General features: G+C 50.0%; 1 protein-coding gene across 1 annotated transcript in view; it reads left to right on the top strand.

Annotated features, from left to right (window-relative positions):
* Positions 1-11,379, top strand: part of gpc5c (glypican 5c) — a 164,161-nt gene that overhangs the window by 50,095 nt on the left and 102,687 nt on the right. The window contains exons 4-6 of the mRNA XM_062522343.1: positions 4,814-5,004; positions 7,326-7,385; positions 9,400-9,519. Of these exons, the coding sequence (XP_062378327.1) occupies positions 4,814-5,004; positions 7,326-7,385; positions 9,400-9,519 (371 nt within the window). The remainder of the gene's footprint in view (positions 1-4,813; positions 5,005-7,325; positions 7,386-9,399; positions 9,520-11,379) is intronic.

Consider the following 11,379-nt stretch of genomic DNA (forward strand, 5'->3'; position numbering starts at 1 on the left):
ACAGCTCTCCCAAGCAATCGGAAAATGTCAACAAAGATGGCGGACCAGCCTCTGCCCACAATGTAGGAAATATGCCATTTGTCTCAACACTTGCTACACATGTTTGTAATATAATGTAATTAGTTTTTTTTTTCTTGTAGATTTGTGAAAAGTTGCAGTCAAACAGACACTGAATTACACTGTTAACGAAACCAAAAATAACACATGATGCGGTATGAGAGGCGTCTAACAGTCTATCTAATTTTGGATGGTAGCTTACATTAGCTAGCCTAACATTCTTGTGACATCCTGATGTAATATATTACCATAACGTAAAAGGTCATTCAAGGCTAATGTTGTTAGAAGATGCCTTCAGTCGAAAGCTATGGCTTCATTTGTACACCTGTCTGATATGACAGTGAGGCACCAAGGCAGGCGCACCCTTTGTTGTACAGAATAGCCACAGGAAGCAGGAAGTGACATCAAAGGACCTGACATTTTTCTCAACCTAATGGCAGCTCTTGTGGTTCATGCAGCTTGCCTTCAAGGAGAAAGAACTGCCCCTTTATAAACCAGCTCTGGCTACCTTGGCTACTCTGGCCTGCCATAGTATCACAGAATAAACAAGGAAGTCACAAGCAAGTGAGATATCATGGCCCGCGGTGGCAGCCGTTCAGGTCTGCGCCGTGTTGTGGTTGAGCCCATGCTGAGCCCTGGGTCTGGACAGCGCTGGTTTGTGTGGGGTGCGATGAATGGGGCCATGGGGCTAGCTGCATCTCCAGCCTCTCGGATGGCACTGGGCATTGGCAGGAGCTGTTAAGTGGAGCGGGGAGGGAGTGTGGGGGCTTGCCCTGGCTCCAGGGCCAGTGTCCATTCCCCTTTTGTATATGTGTGTGTCTGTGTGTGTGTGTGTGTGTGTGTGTGTGTGTGTGTGTGTGTGTGTGTGTCTGTGTGTGTGTATGTGTGTATATGTGTGTGTGTGTTTGCTCCGTCCATTCATGCTCCAGCACCTCCAGCCTAGCCAGACTAAAGTCAGGCTGCGTCAGACAGCCCCAGGCATTCCAGACCCATAATAGCCCTGATTATTAATACCAAGAGTGTGGGTATTTCCCAGCTCCAGCGTGCTTGGCATCCCACCACCCTGTGCCATCCATATACAGCTGTTTAGCACCGTGCCACACTCGGCAGCAAACAAGCCACCTACGGCTTGCCCAGACTCCATAATGGAGTCCCTCAAATCGACTCCTTAGCAGCTTCCAGTCTCAGCGTTTAGCGTCCAGTCTGCAACCAGAGTGAAGAAGCAGCCAACCTCATGTTGGACTCAAGCTGTCATCAATCTCCCACCTTCCCAGAAAAACCCTGAAATTCAGGCCTCTACATTCATCACCATAATCCACCATTAAGGCGTCAGCACATTTCCATTCCGACCCAGCATCCTAACAGATCATTCCTGTCCACGATCACCAGTCTAGCTCAATTCGACCAGCCTGAAAGTGCGTACTACTACAGTACTACTTGGGTCGAGGTATTAACAATAAACCAACCGAATGAAAGAGAAAATACCACTTATTAAAACAGAAAAACATTAAACAGTACTCTAAAAGCATTACAAGAGAAATGGGTGAAAAGTGTTTTAAATGTGGTCGTAACAACGACCCAGATGACTTTTTTTGAAGTTTTCAGATGAGTTAGCAAAGCTACTTGGGGTCCCGCCAGCGTTTTTCTGGCCACTCTTGATGGCCGAAGGGTGTTTGAGCAGCGAGTGATGGAGCCTCTGTGAGCGCTAGCTGCGGTTCTGGCCTTGCTCTGCGGCGGTGTCTCCAGACTGAGGGTCTGTGTTTAATCTGCGAGCCCTGTGATGCCCGAGGTTAAGGCCTCACCGCTGGCTCGAGCCGGGCCAGCTCCTCTCCGCCTCCGTCTCTCTCTCTGCCTCCTCGACCCCCGCTCCGCCTGGGCTCTGCCCTGGCTTCCACTACAGCCTGGGGATGGATGGAATGGAGGAGAGATGAGAGGAGAAGAGAGAGAGAGGGAGGGTGGTGGAGAGAAAGGCAAGTGAGGAAACGTCTATAAACCCTGAAAGGGAATGATGAAAAATGAAGGTTCTAAAGAATATCGGGGCTCATTGAATTCAACATAGAATTATAGAACCTTGAATTGTTGCGGAGCGGAATCTTACGTTAGAATGTTCAAAAGCCCACAACGGAGACGGTTGAGAAAGGATTCTAAAGGATCTTTGCCTACACCTTTAAGGGTTAAATTCACATTTTAAACGTTCGCTTTGCATGAACTGGTGTTTCCTTCAGGAAATGCATCTCTAAGTATGAAAGGGTGAATCAGAGAGAGATCTTGAAGAGGAAAGAGAATTCAAAATGGATCAGATGAAGCCAAGGGGTGGAGAAGGGTGAAGTAATAACTCGAAGCCAAGTACGGAGAGTCCGAGAGATGGAGAGATGTGAAAAAGAACGAAGAGAAGGCCAGAATGGGGAGAATGATGAGATCAGAGTTTGAACACAATTGTGGTCAGTGAATCAGGAGAATCAGTGAATCAGTGAACCACCTTCCTGCTCACCCGTGACCCATATTACTTACAAACTGGAAAATATTGCTCCGTTTTCTTTCTTTCCTTTTCGATCTTTTGATCTTTTTGTGATATAACACACATGGTCGGCGCTCCTCAGTGTGTGAGCAGTTCTCATTTAGGGGTTCAAACGTCGTGACACACACACACTCGTTCAGAAAATGGCTGTTATTTTGACACTTCCGTTTAAGCAGCGTCTACTGACCGCTTCGGGTGACTGACTGGTCCACCCCTTGAGGCTACTGCTGGTATTTTTAGCTCCTTTGGCATATGGGCCCCGACGACCTGCGGTTTCACAATTGTTGCACACATTTCTGCCACTCTGAGGCTCTGCTGTTTTCTTCCGCACCGCGCCTGCCTATGGGGAGTGTGTTTATGCGGCTCTTTAGTTGTCGTGTGTGTGTGTGTGTGTGTATTTTGCGCTCAGAGTACTTCCCTGGACTCTTACAAAACACGTTCGCCCACCCCGAGGAGCCATATATGTAAACACCAACCCATGAGTTGTGTGCGCGTATGAATGTTGTGTGTGTTTTTCTGGCACTTTTGAAGTCTCCCAGCACGGATCTTCGACTGCATCAGAAAGCCAAAACCCTCGCTGGGTAAACAGGCACGGGCCGCCGGTGGCATAAGCACAGCCCGGCCCAGTGAGATCGGTGGAACCACTTCACTCAGCCCTCTCTCTCTCTCTTTACCTCTCACTCTCTCTCCCTCCCTCTCTCTCTCTCTCTCTCTCTCTCTCTCTCTCTCTCTCTTTCTCTCTCTATCTATCTCTCTATCTCTCTCTCTCCCTCTCACTCTTCCTCTCCTCTCTCTCTCTCTCTCTCTCTACCACTCACTCTCTCTCCCTCTCCTCTCTCTCTCTCTCTCCCTCTCTCTCTCCCTCTCTCTCTGGCGCGGACAGGGCCTTCTGAAGTCGGGGCCAGGGCCGCACAGGAATGCCTCAGAGCAGCGGCCCCTGAGCGAGAGCGGGAGAGAGGGCGAGCGAGGAGAGAGGGGGCGAAACGTCTACACCCAGGGGCCCCGGGGGTCTGGCGAATCAAAGAGGTCCACCTGTTGATCTAGGCCCTTGAGCAAACAGTAGTCCAGAGCCCGGGCCTCTGCCTCGAGAAAGTGATGCCTTTTTTCACGTCAAGCCCGCGTCGCTTCGCTCGACAGTAGTCCGTTTATTTTCACGACCACGCCACGCCACTACGCTCACTTTACCTTTACTGGCCATTCATTCACTGACTCGCTCGCTCACGCAGGCAGACAGTTCATCGCCCAAGTTACCGTCAGGAGCCCTGAGCATCTCAAAAGAATGAAACCGTAAACCACACAGTGCCGCGCTATTGAGTAGCATTCACGTTTAAATAATGACACTGCCTGAGTGAGTATGACGTAATGGGTACAATTTACTCCCACTGACTAGACAGTAGCTGCAATGCTATCTGCTGCCCCCCCCCCTCCTCTCCCACCCATCCTTTTCTCCGTCTAGTACCACCACAGAGAAAGCACTGTCTTTTGAACAGCTTGCTTGATGGAAAGTGTGTGTGCGTGTGTGTGTGCGTGTGTGTGTGTGTGTATGTGTGAGAGAGAGAAAGCTTTTAAGTGGATGAGATGGCATTGATTGGGCGGTGGTGGGATCGTTGGGCTTTTTTCATTACCTGCCTGGCTCTTAATTATGGCAGGGCAGCAGCAGGGGCAGGGGGTGGGGGTGTGGGTGTGGGTGGGGTTGCGGGTGGGGGTGGAGGCAGTGCAGGCCTGTCGATAGCTTGCAGCTTACACTGATCATCATTAAGGGCTTCTGATTGTGTTTAATCCCATTAGAGGAGCTTTATAGCAGACAGGGAGCAGATCCATCTCCCGACTCTTCTAGTGCATCAGCCATTCCATTACTCTTCTCCCTTTCTCTCTCTTCTCCTCACTCTCTCTCTCTCTCTCTCTCTCTCTCTCATTCTATCTTTTTTTATCTCTTTTTTCCCTGCTCCATCTCTCTTCACTCTTAGTCTCCCTTTTTTTTACTTCTCCTTTCGGCCTCAGTTTATCACCACATTAGCCCCTTTATTCAGTCGAACAATGAATATGATACCCTTCACTACTCCCAGATTTTCCCTACTCAACAGCAGTCCCACTGAATAGATTTGTTTAATGATCATATGAGATGGAAAGCTCCTCTCCTCTCCTCTCCTCTCTCCTCTCCTCTCCTCTCCTCTCCTCACTAGCTGTGTCTCATCTTAACTGACCTCCTCTGTGTCCTGTGAAATAAACCCCTCTCAGGTGGATAAAGTGTGTGGCCCGTCCACAGCGGAGGCGCCCGGCTCACACACACCGACGGAGGGACACTGGTCCTCGTCCGCGTCCGCGTCCACAGCAACGGCCACGGCGACGGCCACAGCCCCCCCATCTTCGACGCCTTTCTCGGACGGCCCAGATGTTGAGCTTCGGGGAAGGCTTGCCCACTTGAGAAGGTGAGACCGTTTACCTTTGACCTTTGACCTTGGCTATTAAAGAGTATCATATTTTCCTTCTATTTCTGACCTATCGACACCTGTAATACCTGAGATTCAGATTTGTATTTGGTGCGGTGTTAATATCAACGAAGAGTTCGCGTGCTCCAGTTAGACTCTCCCGTTACAGTAGTTTGCCCTCAGCTTAAGCCCGTCCATGATTATCTTGTCTGACCCACAACTATATACAGCACCAGTGACATATCGCTTGTTGTCCTTCAGAGTGGTGTGCCCATTATGGTCCCATTTAAATGATCCTGTGACAGACACCCTGAGAAACACACACACACACACACACACACACATGCACACACACACACACAGTCATGGGAATGGAAGTCTGAGTCAAGTGGAGATCTGATTTCTTACGTGTGCGGCGCGGACCTGGTGCATCTCTGTCTATAAGCGTCCGCGGTGCCAAGTGCGGGACACTGGTGTTGATGACATTTCCTCTCCAGCTGAGCCGGGGCTTTGCCGCGGCACGGGGAGTCTCTGCCGGCGCTGATTCGTACCACTCACACTACAAATGTCAGGGGCTGATGATTTCCTAACTCCCCCCCACCCCCCCAACCCAGCCCTCTATTACCCTCCCTCCAACACTCTACTGCCCCCCCCCCCCCCCCCCCCCCCCCCCCAACCACCACCACCACCACCACTACCCCTGCCCAAGCACCTCTTCTGCCCCGCAGACATGCTGGCTCCTTCGGTAAGTGGGGCTAATCCCGTGGGGAAATTGACCTATCCTAAAGGACATATTTGGGGGCCAGTCTTCATGCGAGGGGGCTAAAGTTGGGGTGGGTTGGGGGGCAGGGGGGGGGCAGGCAGGCAGGGGAGATGATTTGACAGAGGCCTCTCGCTGACGTCATCCAGGGCAAGAGATTCACTCTGCTGCCCCCCCTCCGTCCCCCTCCCCCCTCATCCGTCCGTCCGTCCTCGCAGGGTGTTTTTAGTTGCCCACGGTGCTGCTGCTGCCCATGGCTGGACGGATGTTGTGCTTGGCGCGGTGGGCAGTTAGGCCCGTGTTTGGTGGTCAGCTTGGCAGAGGCGCGGAGGCAGAGAGGGCAGGACGAGACATGCGAGGCATTAATCAGGAGCGTTCAACAGTTTCCTTTTTGGGCCTGCCAGTCTGCCCACTCACACTCATACTGCACTCATACTACACACACACACACACACACACACACACACACACACACACACACACACACACACTCAGACACACACACACACACACACACACACACACACACACACACACACACACACACACACACACACACACACACACACACACACACACAGTCTCAGACACACACACACACACACACCCACACACCCAGACTCATACGCAGGACCCACACATGCACTGCACGCTAGTGCTGACTTACAGGCTGGCATTAACTACAAGGGCATCCACTCGTGCCAGTCTGAGCCGTGTGTGGTGGCGCGCTGTGTGCAGGCCGCATCATTACCCGACTCTTTGCCTAATGAAAGAAAATGTTCTCATCTTGCGATTATCACAGCAGGTGCTGGGTCAGCATCAAACCCCAAAGCCAAAAGCTGCTTCCACGCTCTGTCAGGTAGCCAGATGAAGACAGAGGGCTAATACAAGAGCAGAACTGTAGCCAGCCCATTTAAAGGAACATCAGCGTGGGCTTGAATATGCTCTATAGACAGAGTGGTGGGGAAGAACTTTGAGGGTAGGAGAGTCCAGTTTATGGTCAAGTAAAGCTCCTATATGTTTAGCAGTATGTTTAGTTATGATAGAAGGATTCAAGGTAGCTCCATGCGATCTGAAGAAGGCCATAGGCCGAAACGTTACTGCTTTATCATTAAAAAACGTGCTTATAACTCGGAGTGTGCGGCATCTCTCTCTCCAGAAGGACTCAAGGTGTCTTTGTGAGTAGAACGAGGATGACAGAGTGGAATATGAGATATGCTATACTGTATGTTAAATCATGTATGTTATTGCACACATATACTTGCAGTGCAGCGATGCACTGCTGCACATGTTGTTGATGTGTGTACTGTCCTCTTCTCGGTGGTGGGCTGGGCTGGTTGCATGTGCATGATGACTTAATTTCCTTCAGGATCATGACTCTCTCTCTCCCCCCCTCCCCCTGCCCTTTGTCGTATTATCCTTTTGTTTTCCACCTGTCTGAACCCCCCCGTCCTCCCCTCTCCCTCTTCCCTTCCACCCCCCCCCCCCCCCAATCCTGCTTGCATCCACCTTCCTTGGACTACTCCATTGTCTTATCCCGGGGGGTGTCGACTCTCCCCAGCTCTCTCCCCCTGAAACCTTCCAAGAGCGATAAACCTAAAAGTCTCAAAAAGATATCTAGGTAAGCATGGGTCTTCTGACTGTGTACTCTTTCTTTCTTTCTTTCTCTCTCTATCTCTGCCTCTCTCTCTCTGTCCTCCTTTCATTAATTGTGTGTTGGAGTGTTGTTACACACGGACATGAATGTGGACGATAACATAGCAATGAGTAATGTTTATGCATCGGTCTGTGGTTATGTACTGTGTACTGAGTCTGTTTGTGTGTGAGTGTGCGTGTGTTTGTATTGTCAGTGTGGTTTTGTCTTTATGGATGTAGTAAATAGGGGCGGGGACAATATATAACAGCTATAAATGAATACAATTACAGTTTGTACACACAACAGCGTTCCTTTTCCCTGAGGACATGTGCTGTCATATGAATCATGGCTAATCACTGCTATCTTATCTAAGTGCATATCACGTCATGACCACAAATAGGCCTGAAGGATGCAAAGGGAAAACACTGATGTCAGTTTTGATCGTATTTGTGGCAGGTTTGTTGTTTTAAGATTTGCAGTGTGTGTTGGGTGCGGAACACTGTGTTTTACGTTGCACCACTTTTAAAGTATTTTTTATTTTTTGTTGAAATCAAAAAGTATTGGCAGTTGTTACTGTGCCAACGTAAAAAAAGAAGATATACCCAACTGACATCACTGGTTTTCCCCTTGTTTTTGTTTTTGTGTTTCTTACTAAATGCCATGTTTGTTTTTCTCTTGAGTGATTGCAACTCTTCATACTGACCTCACCATCTCCACACACACAACTAACATCACATGACTCAAAAAATGTCGCCAAATTGTAGCATTGGAGATAGCAGTGACAGACCGTACATCACTGGTTTTAAACTTACAAATGATCTGACACGGGATGTTTTCCACTGTGACTGTTACTGGTCTTTGCATAGTTCACCACTAGGAATTGAGGCATTGTGAGATGACGCAAACTTTAAGATAGTAAAGGCCATAACCAGAATATCTAAAGAAAATGCATAACTGTTTTCCCCTTGTGGCTTTCAGTGGTAAATGCATTAGTGTCTTATGGGTTCTGTGAGATAACATATCACAGACCCCTTAAGATTTACAGCCAGACTATCACTGAGTGTGTGTTTGTGTGTGTGTGTGTGTGTGTGTGTGTCTATATATGTGTGTGTGTGTGTGTGTGTGTGTGTGTGTGTGTGTGTGTGTGTGTTTGTGTATGTGTGTGTGTGTGTACAGTATATGTGTGTGTTTGTGCTTGTGTCCATTTTTTGGTTTGTACATTTGGTGTGTTTGTGAATATGTGTTGATCAGGTTATTATGATTGCTCTCTCTGTGTGTGTGTGTGTGTGTGTGTGTGTGTGATTGTCAGGCGGATGTCCCCTGGGGTGATTTATGGTGTGTGTAACCTCCTCCAAAGGCCAGTTGCTCTCTCCCTCCCCGTAGCCCAGGCACTGGAGGCTCCTCTGATGACAGGCCTGATTGATGGGCCTCTTACTCAGCACATGACCTTGCCTGAACCCCTCGCATTGTTAAGCCCCCCTCCCCAACTCACACACACACACATTCATACACACACACTCACCCCTGGGTGGCCCTAACAAGTGTCCGCGACCAGGATCCACTGGATCCAAGACAGGGGCTCAAGACCCAAAGGTCCAGATTCCGCTAATCGCTTTGACCCCGGCCGTATAACAAAGCCATGGGATGCTCACAGAGCTGGTTGACCTGCATTGAATGGGAGATTTGTAACCGCGTCCTCCCTTACAAGATTATGTGGTGAATCACTGCAGCCGCAAATTCCAGCGCCGATTCCCCTGGCAACGCGACCTGAAACAGAGAGTAGTGAAATAGCAGCATTCTTTGGCCTCCTCTGTTTGTTTAGGGCAGTTAGTCGGACACACACACACACACACACACACACAACACACACACACACACACACACACACACACACACACACACACACACACACACACACAGACAATGTGTGGGCTTTTTCTATGGACCGGCTTGATGTAACAGCTCCTATTTGGTTTGGCTTGTTTGTTTTTTTTTGCAGGGAGTTTGTGGGGTACATCCCGCGCTACAAGACGTTCTTCGGGGCGCTGCCGGAGATGCTGTGCGAGGGCGAGATGGGCATGGAGTTCACCTGCTGGAGCGGAGACGAGGTGGTGGAAAGGTGAGAGCCCGAGCAGCCCGTTTCTTTACTCACTTCCGGTTGGCCAGGCAGCAAAAAAAGCCTGGCTATCTGCAGATAGGACTCTTTCAAGATTGAACATGAGTCTGGGGAGTCAGCGCTGTATTTCTACTGAACAAGAGGCATGATCAATGGGCATAGTTCAAGCTTGGATAGTCCTTCAACCAATCAGACCAACGATCCAGGTGCCAGTTTGCGATTGGTACCTGCAAACGTGGAAAGGAAACCGGAGAGAGATAGATGTGCAGGTTTCCAGCCTGAGCTGCAGGGCGTAATCCAATCGCCGGCAGATCGAGCTGGGTTTACCCAGTCTAAGCAAGATGGCCTCTTGAGCATTAAATATCTGAAATACCTCAGAGTGATGACAAAACAAAGCAAACAAAAGTGAACAATAAATGCTAATTGATTAAAATCACCAAACAGTCAGTGTGTTCAGTCTTCCTGTATGCCCAGTATATTGCACGGGTGGTTTCCTTATTGATTGCGTTTGCTTTATTGGTCAGATAGTGATATGTGGTGGCATAGCCCCAAGCTGAGTCAGAACAGGCCCATGTTAAAGCTCTGCCTGCCTACTACTGTTGTGTTGCTCTAGTGCTGACGGATGTCTTCCATGCAGTCAGCCCAACCTTTGATGTTTGGCCTCTAACAGCAATATAATGGAGTGTTTGCAAACTTTCTATCTGAGTTAGGGCTAGGGAGAGGGCGACGGGGTCACCATTGGGGTCAGTCGACCAGTACGGCAGGCACAGACCTCTGTAAGGTGAAAGGTCGGGGTGAAAGTTTAGGTTAGGGTGAGGATGTCAAATGGTAGGCTTAGAGGCCCAGTGTTTGTCATGGGTCATGTGACGCGTGCAGCTCATTTGATTGGATGGCCATACTTTTCTAGCAGTCATATTTCATTCTTGTTGGGTTAACGAAGCGCTGGCCACTGCAATGAGTTGAAGTGGTCATCTGTTATCCGGTCACAAAAAAAACAGTCCAGTCACAGTTTCCCCAGTACCCCCCCGCCCCCTCCCTTCCCGATTTCCCTATTTTCTCTCTCTCTCTCTCTCTCTCTCTCTCTCTCTCTCTCTCCTTCTCTCTCTGTGTCCCCAATGGATGCCGTTTGAGCAGGAATGGAGAGGAAAGGGAGGGGAGAGGGATGAGATCAGTTGAGTGGCTGTTTTTCTGGGCGTGGGTGTGGGTGGAGACGCAGCGCAAGTCTCAAGAACGCTGGACTGGACTGGACAGGACACCTCCGCTCTGCTGTGGAAACTCTGATTGCGTGTGACTGACGCGCGCGACGCACGTACGCAGGCACATCGACCGCGGGGCAGGTCGTCAAACGGTGGGGCCGTTCAAAGGCCCGTCAGCGTTCCGACTCCGTAATGGATCCGACTTGTTTTCCCTCTCCGTCTCTCTCTCTGGACGCGAGCGTGACGCTCAGCGGAGGAGACGTGGCTAACCCGCGATGTGTTGGGATGGACATGAGAGGGCTCCGGTTCTGGGTCGCTGGGTTTGCGGAGGCAGCGGTCCTGGTCCAGGCTTGGAGGCGGACGCAGCCAGGCAGACAGGGTGGGAATTTGGAGCCCTGCATGGAGCCCTGCATGGAGACGTTGAGGCTGAGCCTTCCTGGGCTCCCTCATCCGGGACCATGTCTCTCCTCCTCTTTCTGTCCCTATCACTTTCTCTCACTATCTCTATCATGCTCTTTCTCCATCGCTTTCTCTTTCTATCACTCTCTCTTTCTATCACTCTTTCTCTGTGTGTGTGTGTCTCTCATTCCTCTCTCAGCTTGTGTGCACTCCTCCCTCTCCTCTCGTCCTTGTTGTGTGTGGGAAAGAAAGTGGGTTTTCCCGTGTC

The sequence above is a fragment of the Sardina pilchardus genome, chromosome 2 (assembly GCF_963854185.1).
Source record: "Sardina pilchardus chromosome 2, fSarPil1.1, whole genome shotgun sequence".
In the NCBI taxonomy this organism is placed as follows: Eukaryota; Metazoa; Chordata; class Actinopteri; order Clupeiformes; family Clupeidae; genus Sardina; species Sardina pilchardus.